The 22,308-nt window shown below is 34.6% G+C and overlaps 3 protein-coding genes, 1 non-coding gene and 1 pseudogene across 4 annotated transcripts; 4 read left to right on the top strand and 1 right to left on the bottom strand.

Annotated features, from left to right (window-relative positions):
• The first annotated feature begins 780 nt into the window (after nt 1-780).
• Nucleotides 781-8,183, top strand: LOC118058708 (extra-large guanine nucleotide-binding protein 1). Its single transcript, XM_035071442.2, has 8 exons — nt 781-2,473; nt 2,577-2,714; nt 2,802-2,906; nt 3,039-3,212; nt 4,384-4,558; nt 5,844-6,076; nt 6,563-6,726; nt 7,438-8,183. The coding sequence occupies exons 1-8, from the start codon at nt 1,283-1,285 to the stop codon at nt 8,012-8,014; spliced, it is 2,757 nt and encodes a 918-aa protein (XP_034927333.1). The 5' UTR covers nt 781-1,282; the 3' UTR covers nt 8,015-8,183.
• Nucleotides 8,184-10,217: 2,034 nt separating this feature from the next.
• Nucleotides 10,218-10,297, top strand: TRNAL-UAG (transfer RNA leucine (anticodon UAG)). Its single transcript has one exon. It is a non-coding gene; the product is annotated as a tRNA-Leu (tRNA).
• Nucleotides 10,298-13,864: 3,567 nt separating this feature from the next.
• On the bottom strand, nt 13,865-14,529 carry LOC118058707 (diphthamide biosynthesis protein 3). The gene has a single exon (XM_035071441.2). It carries the CDS (start codon nt 14,354-14,356, stop codon nt 14,099-14,101), a length of 258 nt encoding a protein of 85 aa, XP_034927332.1. The 5' UTR covers nt 14,357-14,529; the 3' UTR covers nt 13,865-14,098.
• Nucleotides 14,530-15,018: 489 nt separating this feature from the next.
• On the top strand, nt 15,019-16,994 carry LOC118059019 (uncharacterized; annotated as a pseudogene).
• Nucleotides 16,995-20,344: 3,350 nt separating this feature from the next.
• On the top strand, nt 20,345-21,714 carry LOC118058706 (uncharacterized). Its single transcript, XM_035071440.2, has one exon. It carries the CDS (start codon nt 20,469-20,471, stop codon nt 21,348-21,350), a length of 882 nt encoding a protein of 293 aa, XP_034927331.1. The 5' UTR covers nt 20,345-20,468; the 3' UTR covers nt 21,351-21,714.
• Nucleotides 21,715-22,308: the final 594 nt, after the last annotated feature.

The raw sequence follows: 22,308 nt of genomic DNA, 5'->3' as shown, positions 1-22,308 counted from the left end.
CCTGGCTAAAAAATCTAGCCAACGCTAGTTGATATGGATGCGGTACAACTTCGGACAGTTCTTGGATTACAAAAAAGAAAAATTCTGCAGCTACATCTAAATAACCCCGCAGTTCTCACTGCAGATGATCCAAGGTGGTGACCGCGCGCAGTTAACAAAATCTTATACTTAATCACTTACATGTATTAATAAAAACCTCTTGGGCGTGCATTTGCTTTTGTGTTTGTTTATAGTTATTAATCTTGCTTTTATGTTTTCAATTTCGCCAGATTGACCTTATATATATTATCCAGTTCGAGTTAATGTAAGATTGTGTAATCTAGTTTGAATCAGTTGAAGCCAATGACTAGTGTCTGTCTAATCAAACGTTAGCTTTGCATGGCATGATATTAAGTGGATCCAATCAAAATTCAAGAAAAAATAACTTGAGTTTCGCACAATACATGTCACACATAAGATTCAATAACAAATGCGATGCGAGCCGATGTGAAAAATAACAAAAAAAAAAAAAAAAGGAAAATAGATGCTTTGATAAGATAGCATAATTTTACCCCGCTTCATGCAAAATTAATTCAACCAAATGTTAGTAACCAGCTTCAATTAACAGAAATGAAAACACGAGAGGAAGATTGACACTGCAAACAAATGCAAGGGCAAACAATAAAATTAAGCTGGATAATTTTTTTTTGTATGCTATGAACATGAACAACCGAGTGAAAGCGTAAAGGAGGAAAACCCCACACGACATGTAGGAAACCGAAAAGGAAGAGAAGAAAAAACAGAGTGAGCGGTAAGAGCGCCAAAACAGTCAACGTTAACAATCCCATAAAACTGCCAAACATACAAGGAAGAATTTTCTCATTTCGTATCACTCATCGCCAATTCCGAGAAGCTGCTTGTTCAACGCGTTGACTTGGAAATTATGCACCCAAAACATTTCTTCCTGAAAATGCTTCTTCGTCTTCTTATCTATTGGTAAGAGAAAAAAGACTCAAACTCTCTCCCTCCCTCTCTCTCCCCCTCTCTCTCGTTTCTGAACCACTTTCAGTAAGCAGACTTCGATTTAGAATCACTATTATCCCCTTCTCTTTTTTCTCACTTTTTTATGGTTTTTATTATTGGGTTTATGGATTTATTGGTTTTGCTTCATGGGTATTTGGTATAATTAGTATTGCTTCATGGGTTTTTTATTTTAGTGGCTCAGCTTCATGGGGTGTTGAGAAAACTGGTGTCTCTTTGGGTTTGTTGTTTAGTTTTAGAGGTACAAGTAGAATATTATAAGATGGCTGGGGCCTTGAGGAAAATTTTGCCTTTTGGGTCTGCAATTCAGGTAGAAAAGGACGACGAAGACAAGCATAACAGTTTTGAATTCTCATTTGCTGTGGTATATTCTGGTCCTCTGGTCACTTATGATGTTCCTCGAGCAGTGCCGGTTGATTTAAAGCAGATCCCAGTTGCTTCTCCCGTGATTGGGTCAGGCTCTTTGACGAGTGATGTGTCATTGCCAGTTGTACAGCCTATTGTAAAGTCTAACAGGAAACTGTCCAAGAAGCCAAATTTAGTCTCAGATCAGACTGTTTGCTTAGACATAGATGCGGTCATGAATGGAAATGGTATGCCATGTGAAGCATCTAGGGTAGATGACTCGAGTGCTTCGCATTGTGCAAATGATGATGAGTGGAGACCAAAATTATCTGATGGAATACGAAGTTCTGGTAGATTGGATTTTCGCAATGGTTCTGTTGGTTCTGGTGAATTACCAGGAAGCTTGGAAGTGTCGGAATTGCCTGATGGTAACGAATATGCAGGTCAAGACTCTCGTGAATATATGAATCCCACTAAATATGAATCAATAGAATCTGAGAGCTCACACAGTAATTCATCTGAGATTTTTTCTTGCCAAGAGGAGGATCATAATGAAGAAGCTCCTGGCCATGCCAGAAAGACATCAATTGTAACTTTCCGTAATCCCGAATCAAATGACGTAGTGGACAATGAATCTGGTGTACATGACACTGACAGTAGTGTCCCTGGGAGGCATATAGCTGTAAGGCCTGGGAAGAAAGGGACCTGCTATCGATGCATGAAGGGAAGCAGGCTTACTGAGAAGGAGGTTTGCATTGTTTGTGGCTCAAAGTATTGTTCAAATTGTGTGATAAGAGCAATGGGATCAATGCCAGAAGGACGAAAGTGTGTTACTTGCATTGGTCAAAGGATTGACGAGTCAAGGCGAAAGACCTTGGGTAAATGCTCTCGGATGCTAAAGCATCTATTTCCTGTGGTCGAAGTTAAACAGATAATGGTTTCTGAGAGATCATGTGTGGTGAATCAGCTACCACCAGAACTCATTTATGTAAATCGACAGCGTCTTTCTGAACAGGAGCTATTCCTACTGCAGACCTGCCCACACCCACCCAAAAAATTAAAACCAGGGTACTACTGGTATGATAAAGTATCTGGTTTTTGGGGAAAGGTGAATAACCACTTTCTTTGAATTTTTCCTATCACTTTACATACACAATTACCTCTATTTTGTGGCACTGCGTTGGATTTACTCTTCGGCCATGCTTGAACAGGAAGGACGGAAGCCTTGTCAAATAATCAGTCCCCAATTGACTGTCGGGGGTCACATCCAGGCCGATGCTAGCTATGGAAATACTAATATAATGATAAATAATCGCAAGATAACTACAAGGGAGCACTTAATGCTGCGGGTTGTTATGCTAGACACTATTTGGTTAATTTATAATGTGATTTCCTTAAAGACATAAGACTGATGCCATTCTATCAAATCTTTGCAGTTGGCAAAGGTGAAATGTGAAGGAGCAACTCACCTTTGGGTTAGTGCAGAGGGTGATTACCAGGAAGAGGGAATGAATAACGTAAAAGGGAAAATATGGACAAAGGTATGTTTGCATTTGTACTGGGAAATCTGTTTATTTAGTCCAACCCCATCCTGCTTTTGCATTTATGCTTATTTTTCCTGCTCTATCTTAATTATCAAAGCTTGAACAACAATGGAAATACTTCCTTTTCAGGCTGGAGCAAAGCTAATATGTGCTGTCCTGTCTCTGCCAACTCCTCCTGATTTTACCAGTCCTGGTGCGGAGGGAGTGAATGATGGAATGGCAAGCAGCCTTGAACAGAAAACACTTCATAAGCTTCTTCTAGTTGGTTCTGAAAAATCTGGCACATGTACCATATTTAAACAGGTACGGATTCAGTGGAGTGAAATAACATATCTTATGCTTGTTTTACTGGTCATAAATGACAAATCTAGCTCTGTTGGCTCCCAATGAAGTCGCTTATTTCCAATTGTGCTCCATATCATGATCACCTTAACTTTTTGATGCGGGACAATAAATTAAAAGAAAAATAAAAGCAAAGAAAGAAAGAAAGAAAGAAAGAAGCCAAGAATTAAAAGCAAGGAAAGAAAAGCTAAGAAGAAAAGAGAGTTCAGAGGAGGAATAGTCTGCTATTTTTATCAAGTCATCCAAAACCGTCTCACAAGATAAAAAAAAAACATATAAATATCTTAACTCTGAAACATTTAACTATTAGGCTCAGTTTATCAATGAAAACTATCTAACATAAATAACCTAAATAAATCAAATAGAAACAATGAAATAGGTCTAAATGAACTGTCTCCCAACCAAAGAGTGACAAGCTTGACTATTATTTGTTGTTTTCGTTTATATACTCGTGTAGTTTGCGGTGTGGGTATGGTGTCCCCGCCACTTTCTCCTTCATGTTAACTAGGGAGTCTATCTACTCATCAAAGTAATTAAAGTCTATGGAAAATTATAGAACATCTGTTTATGCTGACATCTAAAATCTACATAATTTGAGTTTGAGACCATGCTGAGAACATGCAAAAATGCATATAAGCAAGTCCTAAAAACATATATGAAATGTTCTGCTGTACGCTTCAATATTTTCATTTACTTATGAGTGTGCTTGCGCCGATTTGGAGTCCTTAATACTGCTACTTCTGTATCGTGTCGAGTTTGTAACAATGTTAAGATGAAGCTCTTAAGGCCAAGCCTTTGTGCAGAAGCTCATACATTTCCTGAACAATGCAATATTGTCCTAGCAATTGGTCATGACTTCTGACATGCATATGCTATGCCTTTCCTGCAAAATGTGAGACGTACTTTTCCCGCACAAGATCATTCCATCCATATGTCAACAATGCTCCGTGCTTTAATGTATCATCTATGTTTAGATTGGTCCATTCAAATCCCACATACTAACATGAGTAATATTACTATGAATTGCGGTGTAGTAGCAATCGTCTAATAATTATCTTATCTTTCTTCAACCCTGCCTTGATTTTTGGCAGCACAAGAACTCAAAACATTGAAAATTGTTTGCATATTGCAGGCAAAAATTGTATACAACGTTCCTTTTTCTGAAGATGAGCGTCAGAGTATCAAGTCTATTATTCAATGCAGTTTGTATGGCTATATGGGTATACTGCTTGAGGGGCGTGAAAGATTTGAGGAAGAATGCTTGATTGATAAAAGAAGGAAGTTTGTGCACCAACATAGTTCATCAGGTAAATCACACATCGATTTTTTATGTTCTTCTCTGTGAATCTTATGATCTGGTTCTTTCTCCACTGTTTTGTAAGAATCATGCAAGGATGCACAGATGACACATAAATTTCCAGTCACTGAACCCTGGATTATCAAAAATCTCTTTAGTTCTTATAGACCTCCAGCATCGCTCTCCTGCTGGAAGTCTGAAAGCTTAGTCTTCAGCATCCATCATAGTCAAGGATTGCCAATCCTCCTTTATATAATATCTACCATCTTGATTGCCAAGTTCTTCTGATATAATCATACATGCGCAATATACATGCAACTTGTTTTGGGGGTAATGTTTAAGAATCTGAGCTTTCTTTCTTCCTCTTTTTTTTCCTTGTCATTTTCTTGGTGTCAGGTAGAAGTTTGATGGTGAACTATATTGAAGTCCATTAAATAGAAAGCAATGAAAATTATTGTGAAGTGTATTACATCATGGTTCAAGTTGTAAAAACTTAGAGGCTACCCGAACCTACAGAATTCCAAAAAATTGTGTTGGTTTGAGTGGATACTTGAATTATTTAAATGTTTAGGAATAGTTATCGTTTCAGACAGGTTGGTAAACTTTTGCATCCTTTTATGTTCTGTAAACTAGGGTAAAAGGTTTAGTTTTTTGGAGAGAAGGTGAGGGTTTATTACTGATTAGGCTTCCCTTTATGCTGATATTTGGTGCTTGTTTAGTGACTGGAAACTAAAAATGCAAGATACAAGTTTTTTGGGGATGAATGAAGTAAGAAAAGTAGGAATTGAGGGCTTGGGTCCTGTGAATGTTACCTAAGTACCTCTTAAAGGTTGGTTTTAGCTACCACTTTGTATAAGGAATGTATGAGTTATGCTATATGACCCAAAAAGTTCTCTGCAGTGACACATAACCACTCGTTGCTGACTAAAAGCAATATTTTGGTTATTCATTTTATATGTCTCGCTAATGATATCATTCAGAGAGGTAACTCAAAATGTATCTTTTCTCTTAAAAAATAGATGGAAATCATGTTAAAATCTATTTTACATTGTTGCATCAGTTATATCCTGCCTCATTAGCACATAGTTGCTCATAAATTTGTTTGATTCTTGTTTCAAACGCACCTTTTTTTTTTTTTTTTCCTTCCCATTTTACATGATGCCACTTTTATATTGTAACTTATTTGACCATCGTATTTTTCCATCTATAAATCATATGTTTGGCGTGAACAAATTGACACCAGTAATTTGGAATTATTTATGATCTGAATTATTTAGTCTCAACTGTTAATACAGGTCAGATTGACCGTAAAACAATATATTCTATTGGACCAAGACTGAAAGCTTTCTCGGATTGGCTCCTCCAAGTAATAGCGTCTGGTAATTTGGAAACCATTTTCCCTGCTGCTGCTCGTGAATACGCACCTTTAGTTGTGGAATTGTGGAGAGATGGAGCCTTTCTAGCCACATACAACAGGAGGAACGAACTAGAATTGCTACCAAGGATTGCCACTTATTTCCTAGAACGGGTAAAAGGATGCTTCATGTCCTTGTCTTTCACTTTTGTCATTACAATTCTTAGAATAAGTTGTAGTTTTGTCCCTTTTATTTCTTTCTTTCTCTTCTTATTCTTCCTTCTTTTTTGTATGTTCATAATCTAATTCAAAACATGGGCTTGCAATTGGTTATGCGCCTTTTGTCTTGCTCTGCTTAGCTGGCATGCTTATGAAAACCACGAAGAGGAAATAAAAGAGAAGCCTCTCGTTCTATTCTTTGAATAAGTGTTGAATTGAAGTCTGAGGACCTGGTTGACTCGCTTTTTTAAATCTCATTTCCTTGATTGCATGAGATTGGGTATTCTAATCAACCATGCTGTGGTCCTTTTGAGTTGTGACCCTGTTACTGTAAGGAGGTAGAATAATTAGAATCTGAATGTGGCAAGTGCATGAAATATGATTGGTGTAACAACTTGTTATCATATCTTTAAGATCTTGTGTTGTCTTCCTGCTGCTTAGGCTGTTGAGATTGCAAGGCCAGACTACCAGCCATCTGATATGGACATCTTGTACGCTGAGGGAATTAGCTCATCCAAGGGGCTTTCTTGCATGGAATTTTCATTTCCCAAGCTGCCTCAAGATTGCTGCGAGAACTTTGGCTATCAGCATGATCCCTTGCTGAGGTTAGTTCTATTTACAGACTTTACACATTGCAGATTACCTGTTTGAGAGATTAATGTCTTGCAAAAATTTTAAAAGTGCCCTGCATTCCTGACCAGGTTCATTATATATCCAAATCTCTTCTCTGCAGTTTCTGACTAAATTGCCGCTTGAAATTCTGAGAATATCGCTTTTTGCTGGTAATTTTGACCAGTGAACTGTCATTCCAAGCACTTCAAATCAGCCAGCCAAAATCAAGTCTCAATTATGTTTAATCTGATATACAATTATGGTCTGAAGTTTCAGATATTGGCAAAAAACTACGGAGTTTTGAGTTCTTTTTTTTCCTATCCAGAGAACACCTAATTAATTAGAAGTCAGCATTAAAATCAAAGTCACGCCATTTACAGCTTCCACTCTATTTTCTTCTCGGGGTCATTAAGAGGTGCAAAGAAAGTCTCTCTTCTATATGGTTTAACCTGACCATTTGAGAAGCTAAAAATTCGGAATTGTTATGTTTCAATGCTTTCTATTCATTCCCCCCTCCAAATAATAAATTTGCGAGGAAAGTTTTTAGACAAGTTTGCTATCAGATATTTCATATTTAATTGCTATGTATTATAAATTCTTAACTTTGCGTTTATCAGAATAAAACGAAGGGTTGCTTTAAGGAAAAATCAAAGATGATCCATCCAATCCTTTCCTTATATAATCAGTGACATGTACACTTGCAGGTATCAACTCATCAGAGTTCATCCCACAACCCTCGGAGGAAATTGCAAATGGCTGGGGATGTTTGAGGATGTTGATATTGTCTTATTTTGTGTCTCATTGATTGATTATGATGAGTTTTCTGAAGACAACAACGGAGTTCCCATCAACAAGATGATTGCAAGCAGGCAGCTATTTGAACGCATTGTCACTCATCCAACCTTTGAAGAGAAGAAGTTCCTTCTTATACTGAATAAGTATGACCTGCTCGAGGAAAAGATTGAACGAGTTCCGCTGACACGATGCGAATGGTTTCATGACTTCAATCCTGTGATGGGCAATAATCCCAACAACAGCAGAAGTACCAACTCTCCATTGGAACTCCGTGCCTTCCAGTATATCGCGGTAAAGTTCAAGAGATTGTTCAATTCTCTTACTGACAGGAAGTTGTATGTTTCAAAATCTACTGGTTTGGAACCTGATAATGTTGATGAAGCTCTTAAATATGCAAGAGAAGTTCTGAGGTGGGAGCAAGAGGAACCTAACTACCACAACAACGAGGTATCTTCAAATAGCATAGAGGCAAGTTCATCCTCATGATCAACTATGTTGTAATCACATGGTTCAGCCTGGAGAGAATAGGGGCCTGCCTGATATTAACAACATTTCCTTCATTTTTATTTTTTTCTGTATATTATTCATGTATGCCAATCATGTATAGGACAGGAGAATCGAAATTAAATTATAGATATTTCAAACGTGCAAGAAAGTCGGTTTCTCAATTAGTAAAAGAGAGGCACTACAAAGTAAAAACACAAGTCTAATTTACTTTACAGACACGCCTCTATACGAACTATGGACATTTCTTTCCATCCTTGGTTCATCACCAAGTTACAAACCTCTCCATAAGCAAGCAAACTGTGGTCTCAGACATTGTAGTTTCTCTCAGAGCCACCTTTCTCTCCTTTTCAACTCCCTTTTCTCCTTTTACTTCGACCTCTCTGGTTTCTGACAAGAAGGGCATCCTTGTTCTAACCTTCTCCTTAAGCTTTGCTAGCTCACTCGCCCATGAATCCACTATTGCAGACATTATTTTCCCTCAAAAGACTCGCTGGTTTGTTTAGTGTTAAACTTTTGATGAATGATGAAATGAGAAGAGAGATATAGGGTTTAAATAGAGGAGGGGAGGAGTGGTGGGTTTCGAAAAACCCGTGGACAGTTTGGCATGCTTTAGGACAAGTGGTTTTTTGACCAAAAATCTACTTGCGGTTGCTCATACTCCTACGTAAGGTTAAAATGGGAAGGACGGATATATATCTTCTCGAGTGAGAGGAGATCCTAGGGTGTGAATGCTCATAACCTAAGATTTGTATGATTAATTGATCATGGAGTGGGGCTAGCTAAGCAAACAGGTGTTTTGGTATGAGTAGGAAAGATAGAAGGTCTCCTTCGCTCTTGCAATGCTATTTTTTAAAATATATTAAAATAATCTTTTATTTTTAAAATTTTATCTGTGGCATTAATATTTCAAAACAAAGAAAAATATAAAAAAAATTTATTTAAAACTAAAAAAAATCACGATTTTTTTAAAAAAGCATCAGACTGCAACGCGCCAATCAAGACCGAAGCGTAAAAAGTCATCGCGACCACAGACACATACACGGCCAACGGAATTATTATTATTGCGCCAACAAATTGGAGGTTTCCATGATTGCAAAATTACAAAGATGGGCTTCTCCTGTCCTGTGGGCTGCCTTTTATAGCCACAGTTTTGGAGGGTACGGATCCTATCATGTTAATATACATTAAAAATATATATTAACATGTTTACTGTTTATTATATAATAAACAGTAAACATGTTAATATATATATATATTATTTTTAAAAAAAAAAACTGGTTCAAAACTTGGAAGGCGAAATATTTTCTTCTAGACAATAAACACCTGTCATCGCCTTTTTCTTTTTAAAAAAGAAGGGCAATATTATATATATATATATATACAGGCAACGGCACACAGACATGTCACATGCTTCAGGGGCTATTCACGTTCCAGCCCGCAATTTATAATTTATAATTTTTTTTAATATTTAAATTATTTTAATATACAGATGTAAAAACTAATTTTTAAAAAATAAAAATATTATTTTAATATATTTATAAGTAAAAAACACTTTAAAAATCAATTATTAGTACACTTTAAATATCTCTTAATAGATATATGACTTCTGCAATAATAAGTTTTTTTATTTTATTTGATTGGTCTTTTAATTTTTTTTATTTTTTATTTTTCAATCTTATCATTTAATATTTTATTTCTAGTTAATTTTATTATTTAATATTAAATTAATTATATATTTTTTTCATCATATTATAAAAAAATTAATTAAATCTAGTAGAGTTTTGAAATAGGTTTCAAATTTCTTTGGCTTTTTTTTTTAATTTCATATTTTAATATTGAATTTTTATTTTATTTATTATTTAATATTAAGGTAATTATAAATGTTTTTATTATATTATAAAAAAATTAATTAATTCAAGCTGGTAAAATAGCATGGTATGCAGATTATGTATGTTTGACTAGTGTGAACATTATCTTTTTTTTTTTATTTAAACCTACTTAGTGAATTATATAATATTAAAATAATTTTCACGTGATTTAATAGAAGACTTAATTTAAAAAAATAATCAAGTTGAGATTTTTCACTTAAAAGTCTGGCGGATATAAGTTCCAAAAAACTATGGGTCTTAGCGAACGATACAATAGTATTATTTAAATAAAACTGAAGTGATTATTAATACAAGACAGTTTGGCCGAGTGGTCTAAGGCGCCAGATTTAGGCTCTGGTCCGAAAGGGCGTGGGTTCAAATCCCACAGCTGTCAAATTTTTCCTCTTGTTTTTCCCATTCCTGATCTTTATGAATTGACTCGCTGAATCAACTCGGTTAAAGGAACTCAATTAACATACTAGTAGAGTAGTCCGTCCACACATTCAGAACCCCCCCTTTTTTTCAAGATATTTCCGAACCAATTTTGACGAAGAAATTTTTATTTGATTGGATTTTAAGCATATCATTTAAATCTAAATCAATATATTTTATAAAATTCTTTTCACCAACTTTCTATTAAGCAGAAAATAAACTCAATTATCATCTAAGACGATAAATGGAAACGTCAAGTTCAGTTCTTGAAGTAATCAGCTAAAAACCTTCCCCATTCAACAGAAACTGAAATTTGAAGGCAAAAAGATCTTTGAAGTGCTTCTAAGATAGTTGCTGGTTTTGACATTTTGAGTGCCAAGGTGGGTTCAGCACAAGGTTTTCTATAAGAGAAAAGTTGAAGACTTTCTCTGTTTTTTGTTCGCCAAATCCCACAGCTCTCAATAACAACAAAAGAAAGTGAGCCCTTTCGGTGATCGTGACCGTATTTTACTCCCCGCAGGTATTCATGTCTTGCCCATGTTAATTTATTTTTTGTTTCCTGATATGTCTTTGCTGTCAAGCTAGATGATCTGCTGTCTTGATTTTCCCATGAATATTTCACGACAATATATGTTTTGTTAGATTGGAATGAGAATGGAAGAATTAATTGGAACATTCGCAGGCAAGGTAAAAAACAAACATGGGATTTCAAGCTGAAATGCAGAATTTTATTAAAAATCTAAGAGCCAATTTTTACAGAGTTTTGAAAACAAGGAGTGGAAGGGAAGCACTGTAAGGACGTTATAGCTACTAAATTTTCTTCTTCAAGCACTAAAGCAGTCCATAAGCATGGAAAGGGAAGCCTCAGAATATACCAATGCTGGTGAACCGACTCGCATGCCTCGGATTAAAGCAGGCGATGAGTTGGCCACACGCGAGCTTCCTTCCTCTCCTTGAACCACCTTGTTAGACTCACCAATATTAGTAGGGCTCAAGCCGCTTGACCAAATAGTGCGTCCCTTTTCACGTAGCTTGGCAACCTTACTCGTCCAAATATCCACAAGTCCTGACATTGCTAAATATCTTGCAAGAAGTGATGATGAAAATAGAGAACAAAAGCGTAAAGATCTTTTTGAAACTTTGAAGAGTTCTACAGGGGTTTATATAGCAAGTTTAGCAAGTGGTTTTGTGGGTTAACCAAGGCGGCACACGTTCTTGCTGGAAGGACTGTACTTGTTTATGTGTATGTTTCATGTGCCTTCATAGCCATCTTGTCACCGATAGTAAATCTCAAAACCACAGCAAGCTAGTGGTATTTTAAATCTATTGTATATAAGCTAGTGGATTTACTCATGACGACAGGGTTGGAGTTAGCCTGTGTCGGTTTCTTATTTATATGTTATAGGGCAGTGGTTAGATTAGTATACTTTGGAGTTTGGTACCTTGTTTAAAGTGGTCTAGTGGGCCCCCTTCATGCGATGTAGGAATTTAAGCAATCTAACTAGTAAGAACATTGAGTATCATGATAAGAAGAAAAAAAATGTTTTGGATGACTACGAGGATTGAGAGGTTGAAGAGGTAGCTACCAGAATTTCCAATTAGAACCTGTCTACAAATTACAGATGATACGCTGGCATTTTACATTTCGTCAGATGAGCTCTCTCCTTTAAATTATTTTTTTTGTTTGGTGTATTTGAATTGATTTTATATGTTTATGTTGAATATAAATTTTAAAAAATAAAAAAAATATTATTTTAATATATTTTTAAACAAAAATTACTTCTAAAAATAACTTCTGCTACTAGCAACCTCAAGGTCAAACATAGCAAAGAAAACTGGGCACTACAATTCTCAGCTGCTGAATTATTTTATTGTATTTGACATAGTAGTAGTAACTAGGTTCACACACTTAGAGTGTTTACATGTAGTAGTAGTAGTTCACAGACTTGGAAAGTGTTTGAAAATAATTACAGTTATTTTTTAAAATAATATATTTTTTTTACTTTTAAAAATTATTTTTAACATCAATCCATTAAAATAATTTATAAAAAAAAAAAAAAAATATTAATTTAAAATAATTTTTTTTATTAAAAATACTTTTAAAACATAAAAATAAACACTATTTAATTTTTAAAAATCTCATTTGAATCTCACAAATGATACTAGAGAAGAGGATTGCACGCAGATCACCTCAACTAGTTTGGGGATTAAGATTTAGATGAAATGAGTCTAGTTAACAAGGGGCAACTTCAGTTATCCTTCATTTTCTTCAATGTACATTTGTTGCCGCCTTCCTGTTATTTTTAATGGCTTTATTTCCTTCAGTAAAATTTTTCATCCAAAAAGAAAACATGAGAGCATAGAAAGAAATAAGGCTGTGCTTATGTTCACATCCTGGTAATATACTCACTCAGAGTAGCAACTTGCATTGCTAATTGTTATCCAATTTATTAATCCATGCCATGATTCCAAATGCCAGAGCGGAACGTAATTTAGGCAGGGATAGACCAGAGAGTTCCCCCAAAACACAATCTTCTCTTCTGCAATCTAAAGCTATCCAACCATTTCGGCCCTCATTCACAGTTGCTTCATAGAAGGATCACAACAAGCTTCTTGAATAGAATCCCATGCATTTTCATTTTATTGCTCAAACAGAGACAGGGAGTAAAGAAAGCTGTACAGCTATTGAAGAATAAGACGTTAATACACTCTGTTAATTGAATTTTAGAACATGTGGATATGAAAATGATTTAGCTTGATAACCAAGTTGAGAGTAATCAAATAATCTCATAACCATGCCTAAGTAAAGCTTCCATTTGCAGGTTAAGCTTCACTTTAGATCAGAGAACCTCACAAATCCAACAACCTGGTGTATATGCTAATGGTAATGTCTCAGGCCTGGTGCCAAAAGGGCCTCATTGTGGCCATGGATCTGACATGTTGTTTAATGAAAACAAGCATGCAACTCAAAGTCAATCTAATTGCGCATCCTTTTTCTGTGTTTTGGCCACTCGAATAAGTGATATAATGGGAAAACAAATATAAAACTCATAGAAATTCAATCTTGGGCGCAATAAATTAAACTCAATAGCTAGAGCTAACCCCCAATAATTCAGTTGATCCTCACATGCATTTGAGAAAGCACATAATGCAACAGCAGCTGCATTAAGCCAACTGAAGCACCCACTCAAACCTTCATAAACACCTCCATCAGTCACTCAACTGCTAATCATATCATGGCAAGTAAATCATCAAACAAGCACCCATTTTGATTTCCAAACAGAAGTCTCCAAAAACAGCCCTAAATAGTAAAAAGATTGATTGAACAGAAGCATCCACACCACAATACTAGCTCGAGTAAAGTATAGAAACAAAGCAGGATGAACTGAACCGCATCTTTCTTATCACTCAATTAATCAGCCTAAGCCTATCTCAACAACAATAAACATCCACCAGAAACCACAAATTATACAACAATATAGTCTACAACTCCTGAGTCAATCAACACACGAAAACTCAGCAACAAACATAGCCAAATAACACTTTTATCATTAACAGCAATATCCACCTAAAGAAAAAAGCAAAAAAGAAATCTTCTTTGATTCACCTCATAAATAGAGTAACACATTGTAACAACAAACAGCAAAGAAACAAAATTCTTTAACTCACCTCATAAAATATCATTTCTCACCCAGCCAAAAATCATTGAAACCCTAACAGTATAATCTGATAACAGTTCAGCAACCTTGAATTTGCGTGTTTTTTAAGCAACAGAAATAGGCAGCTGTTTCGCCGGTTCTAAGTTCTTCTTCTTTGATTTATCATTATCGCCGAGGAAATCTTCCTGGTTATAAACAACGGTGATGTAAAGAGAACAACTAGGGCATCGAGCAATTTCTTCGCCGAGTCGGAGATCGTCTTTCGTGATTTGAAACAAATCTCCGCACGGGCATGGATATGTGAAGGCTTGTAACTCTTCGTTCCACTCCATGTCTTCTATCTCAACGTCGTCGTACGACATCGTCTTGGAGTCTGTCTGTCTGTCTCGAAATTGCTTGAGGGTTTGATTGAGAGAGATGCAAGGTGATTGAAATGTATTTAGGGTTTTGTTAAATTTGGACTTGGGGATTTGTTTTAAAACGACGAGGAAGGATGTCGGTTTGACAAGTTGAATGAGCCGACCAAAAACTTCAAAGCCCCGTGTAGTCTGTCTACGACTAAAAGCCCAAGCTTAATCAGTCACAAAATCAGAGACACAAGTGCTCTGTTCCTCTCTAGTCTTTCTACAGCTAACTCAATTCTCTTACCGCACTGTATCATGTATTTGAAAATGTAATGACAAAAATTATTTTTAATATTAAAATATTAAAAAATATAAAAAGTAAATAAATTTAATTTTTTAGATTTCATGTTAAGATAGAATAGTGTTTTAAAGGGGGTTAGCCAAATATTTTTTTTTTTTTAAGAATTCATTTTTTATATATATTTTTAAATTATACACTATTATTAAAAATATTTTTTTTTTAAATAATAAAAATTTTATTTAAATAAAAAATATTTTAAAAAATAACATCCATCAACCTCACGCACTAACAAGTCTCACTATTATTTACTATTTTAGTGGCAATTGAAAATATGGTTGTAATTTATTTTTAAAATATTTTTTATTAAAATAATATACTAAATTTATTTAAAAATATTTTTATAAAACAGAAACAAACAGAGATTTTTTCAACGACACCTAACCCTATCACTAGCAGCCGACAATCCCAAACTCCGTCTCCAAGCATTCCCAAAGACCTCTCCCCACAGAAAATACTCAATTCTATACATTCTTCTCAGTGGCATTTTGTCAAACACTTTGCACCAAAAATAACTCCTTCACTTATTTCAACTACTATTATTAATCTCCATAAAACCCCTGATTTATCCTTCCAGTTTGTAATCCATATTGGATTTAATGGTGTTGACGTCAGAAGCAGGTGCCTTGCTATGGCGGCAACCTCTCACGCACCGAACCCAAAACCCACACTGCAGCTCTTGAAAGAAACTAATAATTACGGGGCTTATAGTATCAGGGAGGTTTTTAATGAGCTGGGAGTTGCAAGAGATGTCTTAGGTGGTAAAAGTTATGTTTTTTATGATTTGTTGATAGGGGCTTGTTGTGAATTGAAGAGGGGTGATGATGCATTTGAGTGTTTTGATATGATGAAGGGAAAGGGTGTAATTCCTTGTGTTCATGCTTGTAATGATATCTTGAGTTTGTTTCTGAAGTTAAATACGACAGAGAAGGCGGGGGTTCTGTATGCATAGATGTTTAGGTTGAGGATTAAATCGAGTGTTGTCACGTTTAATATAATGATCAATGTGTTGTGTAAGGAAGGAAAGTTGAAGAAGGCAAAGGACTTTACTGGTTTATGGAGAGCTTGGGGATTAAGCCTAATGTTGTTACGTATAATACAATAATTCATGGATATTGTTCAAGAGGGAGAGTTGAAGGTGCTCGTATGATTTTTGATGTAATGAAATGTAGAGGTTAAACCAGATTCGTACACATATAGTTCATTCACTAGTGGAATGTGCAAGGAAGGAAAACTTTGAGGAGGCATCTGGGATGCTTGAGAAGATGAAAGAAATCGAGTTGCGTCCAACTGCTGTGACTTATAATACTTTGATTGATGTGTATTGCAATTAAGGGGATTTGGAGATGGCTTTTAGCTATAGATGAGATGGTAACAGAGGGTATAAGGCCGACTGTTTCAACTTACAACATGTCGATTCATGCATTGTTTTTGGATGGTAAGATGAATGAAGCTGATGGTATTATAAAAGTTATGAAAGATTAGGGGTTGGTTCCTGTTTCTATAACTTATGACATAGACAAAAGGATATTGCAGATGTAGTAGCATAAAGAAAGCGTTTAGCCTCCATGATGAAATGATGAGCAAAGGGATTCAGCCTACCCATGTAACTTACACGTCGCTGATTTATGTTTTGAGTAAACGGGATAGAATGAAACAGGCTGGTGACTTGTTTGAAAAGATAGTCCATAAAGGCATTTTCCCGGATCTCATAATGTTCAATGCATTGACTGATGGTCACAGTGCAAATGGGAATATGGACCGTGCGTTTGCATTGTTGAAGGAGATGGAGCAGATGAAAGTTGTTCCTGATGAAGTAACTTACAATATCCTAATGCAAGGGCGTTGCAGGGAGGGAAAAGTTGAAGAAGCACGTGAGCTTCTTGAAGAGATGAAGAGCAGGGGGGGTTAAACCTGACCTTACTAGTTATAATACTCTAATTAGTGGGTATAGCAAGAGAGTATAGGATTCAATCCTACACTTCTCACTTAAAATGCCCGGATACAAGGCTTATGCAAAAACCAGGAAGGAGATCATGCTGAACAGCTCCTCAAAGAAATGGTTAGCAAAGGCATTGCTCCTGATGTTAGCACCTATTTATCTTTGATTTAGGGGATAGGGAATGTTGAGGAATATTTGGGAAGAAGTAGTTCATGGTTAATTTCTTTGACAGCAGCATGAAATCCTTGCTAGTCACCACTGAAACAGTTTTACACAAAAATATTCGTCTTTTTTTCCATGGAGGCAAGTTCTTGTCTGCCAGCATTATGGAATTCTGAATGCTTCGGTTAGGAAAACTTTTGTTTTTTTTTCAAATTAGTTTGTTTTATTATACGAGAATCTGAACAGGTCTCATAAAGAATGAACTACTTCAGCTTGGAGGTTGGACAGTTAAATTAACATATTATCTGTGAATATTTTAGAACCTACGTCTGATTTTGAATTTAAAGCAGTTGGAATTGCAAGTGAAGTTGAGCCTGCTTTTAAACAGAGAATAATGATTTATCATGCCATATGTATCTTGGCAAATATTATGTGAAACATGCAGATATTCCTGTTCTTAAAACATCCTACGGATGCAATTTGGCTTTTCTTCCTCTGTTGCCCTTTCTAGTTACAATTTTTATACCATTATATATGATAGGCATATTAACAGTCTCAGTACGCTGAAATTGCTGCCAATCCAAAACTACTTTCCGATTATTTTGACAAAATTGTCAAATCATGATGTCATGTGTCAAGTAAAAGGTGTTTCCATTTGTTTTACCATTCCGATTTCCACTTCTGGTATGATCAGGTTCTTACATGCCAAAGTAGCCATGTAACTCTATTTCATACTGGATCTATCTTATCTCATTTCAACCCTTTGTAAGTTAGCTTTTTCAGCAATTTTTATTTTGCATGAAATTTGATGGTGTGCTGGTTGTTTTTTCTTTCTTTCTGGACTGGTGTTTTTTTCTTCTCTTTATTTATATATATATATATATATATATATATATTTTGGGGGGAGGGGGGTGCTATTATTAATTTTTCAATCTTCTTATTAGTTCATACACACAACCATTAAGCTGATGGAAAACTCCGCAGGCTGAGACCAAGTCTGTGGTCCTTTTCTCGCCCATTGATTTTGAGCTGAAGTTGGCGAAAGCTGTAGAACTCAGCAGAAATGACTGTAATTGATTCAGCGTCATGTTCTTCGGAACGAACACGCAAGCTTCTTCCTTTTTTTTTTTTTTTTGATTTATATAGGTATTTGGACCAGCTTGCGCGCACCACAACTAATCTCACGATTCACTAAACATCCTACAAATACAGTGAGCATATAAGACAAGATGACAAGTGAGCACAATAAAATTTAAACTCAAAATATAAAAAAAGAGAACACCCTTCAACTGTTAGGTTAAGAACTCGAACACGCAAGCTTGATCATGCATCTAGGGTCTTCTTTATTATCAAAAAGTTAAAAGGAAAAAAATTAGCACCCTGAAATGTTATATCAAAAAGTTACGACACCCTTTCGTTATACACTAGCTATGGCCCATGCTACGTCATTGGCATTCAAGTTATGAGAGTTATTAGTGGTCGATGAGTCAGCAATGAAATCTCAAGAACAGTCTTCTTGTTTGTATTCAATCAAATTAAATAAAATATTATTCATCTCATATTTATATTTAACTAATTTAATTTAAAAATATCTTAAAAAAAAAAATAAAAAATAATATATAAAAAAACCTCAGTTAACTTAGTTCATTTTCAAAATCAATAAAAAATCTTACATGAAATAAAAAAAATTAATGGAGTCCAACTTGAAAAAAAAAAGAAAAACATAAGTTAAAGAAGTATCATGAAGTAAGTATCTTGCTTATTTTATTTAATAAATTTAATTTAATTTAAAAAAATATATGTTTTGAAAAAACTATCTTTAATAAAATACAACAAATAAAAAATTTCAGGACAACTTAAGTTTGACGGAATTGAAAAGACCTTCAATAGAACTTTGAACTTCTAAATCAAGAAACAAATCCTATAGCATACAAATAAAAAAAAAATCAAAGAAATCGAGTATTTAATTAAATAAATGTTGAAGTATTCTATTAAAAGAATTAAACTTAAAAAAAAATATATAAAAAAACAAAGTAAAACTTTACCAACCTCTTAAATTTTAGTTAATTTTTAAAACTTGTAACTCAAAAATTCTAAACCCGAACTCAATTAAAAAAGCTTAATTTCTAAACAATTTAATATTGAAAGACGAATTTGGGTAAAAAAAATCAATTTAAAAAAATTACAAGAAAAAAAATAACAATTAAAAGAATTATGATAAAATTTGATAAAAAAAAATCAAGGAGAATAAAATAATAATTATATTTATTAAATTACAAAATTACCCTTAAAAAACTTGATGATAATAAAAAAGCCAGAGTGAAAACACAAAACCCTAGACCTAAATGCAAGCTTAATAAAATTTAATTTTTAAGGACATTTAAGTTATTTTATTTTTTTTAAGAAAAAAAAAAACACCCTATATCAACTTAATTTTTTTTTTATTTTAAAGATAATTTAATTGTTTTATTGTTTATTAGAAATGTAAAACGATCAATTCACCCCATGAACACTGTAATGACCAATGAAGTTTTATGAAAAGATAATATTACCCTTAATAAATAATTATTTAATTTGTTTCGAGAAGAGAAAATTGTTTTTTTTTTTTTTTTAACCGTGTATTACTTCAGTGTTTTTCCACATCTTTTATATATATTTTTTGATAATAATTATAACGTGAAAAATGCTGAAAAAAAGAAAAAGAAGAAAGAGGTAAGTGTCTTGATGGATGAGAGAAAAGTTCCAGCGATTGGAAATATGATTTGACATGAATGGGTCCACCATAGTACTTTCAAGTTTCTTACTTTGCTTTTCTCCGGGTGCTGTAACTTCAACTTGGTGGAGGGGAGCTGGACTCGAATATGAAAACACCGTCTTCCAGATCTCCACTGCAAAAGGAGGGTAATATACCTGGAATCTTTTTTACTTTGTCATTTGTTCATTTTAATGAGGCCAATAAGAGAACCAATTATTGAACAAGGAGACATCTTATTTGCTACGCTTGTATGTTGGAGGACACGTCACTATGCACTACATGTCAGATAGGTTAATCGTGTGGCTTTCACAGCCTTGAAGAGACGTATTTTTTTTTTAATTAACATGATTGTTTGGAAAAAGTTTGTTTATATTTTGATTAATTTTATAAATTTTTAAGTTAATAACTGTATAAATTTTTAATAATTTTAAAATTTATGAAATTCAAACTAAAATTTTTTTAAAAAATAAATTTAAAATCTAAAATCTAATTAGTTAAATTTAATCTTATATTAATTTCTTTTGATTATACAAGGATTGGTTGTTTGGATGCATAGAAACCAAACCACGGTAATCAAATAAAGACATCACTCCTTGTTTGTTGGTTGCTCTGACTTGGACATCAATGAAATTTGACAAAATTGCGGTCATCAAGTCAGCAGAGCATAGATTCTCTAGCTCTGTTACTTTTCATGGTCTTCAAATAACATGATCAATCTCCTCTTTCTTTCACCAGGGACCATCGTTGCATTTGGTGCCTTTTAACTGTATTTTTGTTTGTGGAAACACATGCACCATGCACCGAACGTTTGACTAGATTGCCATAATGCACTTCGTTAACCTTCATTATCATTTGCTCGCTACTTGTGTATTTAAAGCTTTGTGTGGTATCACGATATTGAAGAGAAGTCTCCATGGGTACATTTGTAGGTCACATTGTACCTGGTTTGGCCATAACCCTTCTCGGGTTATGGCACACCGTTAACAACATCAGAGCCTTCTGCAACAAAGGCTGTACTAACTTTACTGTAAAGTTCTGGTACCCCTTTTATGGCCCCGTTTCCAGACTGAAACACTTGGAGCTCATCTTCATCCTATCTTTCTCCGTCTTGGCGATTTTTATGCAACTTTTGGACTTCCCTTTCCTTCGCTTTTCTTTTAAGCTTGATAGCTTTGAGCATGCAAGCATATTTCTCCACCTTGCCATATTTGCAGGTTTTACTCTTTCCGCAGAGATATCTCAGTCTTCTGATATCCTTTCTGGCGTCAGTGGTATTCTTGCAGCCTTTGTCTTTGGCCAAGAGCTTTTCCTTCTGCATTTCCACTCCACTGATCATGTTGGACTCGAAGGTCATTATCATTGGCTCTTGCAGCTCATCGTGTTTGTCTCTCTTTTGGCAGCTTTAGCCGCAACTAATTATCCAAACAGTTTTCCTGCGGCTCTTGTCCTTTCAATCTCAGTTGTATTTCAAGGATGTTGGTTTATGAACATGGGGTTTATGCTGTGGTTTCCCGATTTTATTCCAGAGGGCTGCGTTATGCAGTTTGCTGAGGCCAGCATTGATGAGATGCATGGAGCAGTCACTTGTGGATCCCTTGCCGCAGAATTAAGAGCTACAGCACTGGCGAATCTGCAATTCAGCTGGATACTTGCTGGAATTTTGTTGCTCACAGGGTGTATGTGCCTGAAATTAGCTGGAAAATGCAGCCCAAGAAGCCAGTCAACAGAGTATGAGCAACTTCATAGTAGAGGTGTCCCTGTAGCCATTGATGGCTTCAAGCAAACTGATCCTTGAGATATTGCTGTGTATCAAATTGGGGATGTTTATGCCTGTCATGATATGAATTACCATAGCTGTTAAACTATTATGCTTTCTGCCAGTACACTCAGGAGGTATTCCTCTCCCTTAATTATCAGGATGCTTTGATATAAAAACCTCGTGAAGCCAAGTGAGATTAACAGCGTGTGACTTCTGTTAACCGAGAGTTAGGCCAGCAGTTCTATGGTTTAATAAATTTGATGTACCTTCTGGAATGGAAATAAGGCCCTACTTGACATATTCTGATCACAAACTACCAAGAATATGTTTTCGTCACTGTGTTGGATTTTGCAGTTGTCTGTTTGTTTGTTAAGGTAATAATATAAATTATATTTTAAAATTTTGTTTAATAATTTAAATTTTTAGATTAAATTAATTTTTTAATATGATATCATAATATTAATGATCAAGTGATCACGGGTTCGAATCTTACTATCCCCATTAATTTAATAAAAATCAAGTATGAAGTAGTATAGACTTATACAAGTTTCAAATTTAAAAAAACTTTTATTTAAAGGGATATATTAGAGAATAATATAAATTATATTATAAAAAAAACTCACCTAATTTTCAAATTGAATTAATTTTTATATTTATAATATATGTAACAGTAACTAGGATACAAGAATGCAACTATTAGTTTACCTTTATATGTAGTTGTCTTTGGCTGAAAAACAAAGGATTGCACTCCCTATAATATAGGGTCATTTATGTTTTAAACATATTAGAAAAAATTATTTATTTTTATTTTAAATTAATATTTTATTGATATTTTTAAATTATTTCAATATATTAATATCAAAAATAAAAAAAAATTATTTTAATATATTTTAAATAAAAATTACTTTAAAAAATAACTACAATCACATTTCCAGAAACCTCTGCATGTGATGAAAATGGCATTGTTGACGTGATCCTAATTCCTTACGCATCA

The sequence above is a fragment of the Populus alba genome, chromosome 9 (genome assembly GCF_005239225.2).
Source record: "Populus alba chromosome 9, ASM523922v2, whole genome shotgun sequence".
NCBI classification, from domain to species: domain Eukaryota; kingdom Viridiplantae; phylum Streptophyta; class Magnoliopsida; order Malpighiales; family Salicaceae; genus Populus; species Populus alba.
Note: the sequence above shows the minus strand (reverse complement) of the source record. Positions and strands in the feature narration are given on the sequence as shown.

What these genes read in the sequence shown, in the direction of transcription:
- LOC118058708 (XM_035071442.2), top strand. Translation starts at nt 1,283, where the DNA reads ATGGCTGGGGCCTTGAGGAAAATTTTGCCTTTTGGGTCTGCAATTCAG. An exon ending in TATCTGGTTTTTGGGGAAAG is followed by an intron (nt 2,474 to 2,576) that starts GTGAATAACCAC and finishes ATGCTTGAACAG; the next exon opens with GAAGGACGGAAGCCTTGTCA. An exon ending in GGGAGCACTTAATGCTGCGG is followed by an intron (nt 2,715 to 2,801) that starts GTTGTTATGCTA and finishes AAATCTTTGCAG; the next exon opens with TTGGCAAAGGTGAAATGTGA.
- LOC118058706 (XM_035071440.2), top strand. Translation starts at nt 20,469, where the DNA reads ATGGGTACATTTGTAGGTCACATTGTACCTGGTTTGGCCATAACCCTT.
- LOC118058707 (XM_035071441.2), bottom strand. Translation starts at nt 14,356, where the DNA reads ATGTCGTACGACGACGTTGAGATAGAAGACATGGAGTGGAACGAAGAG.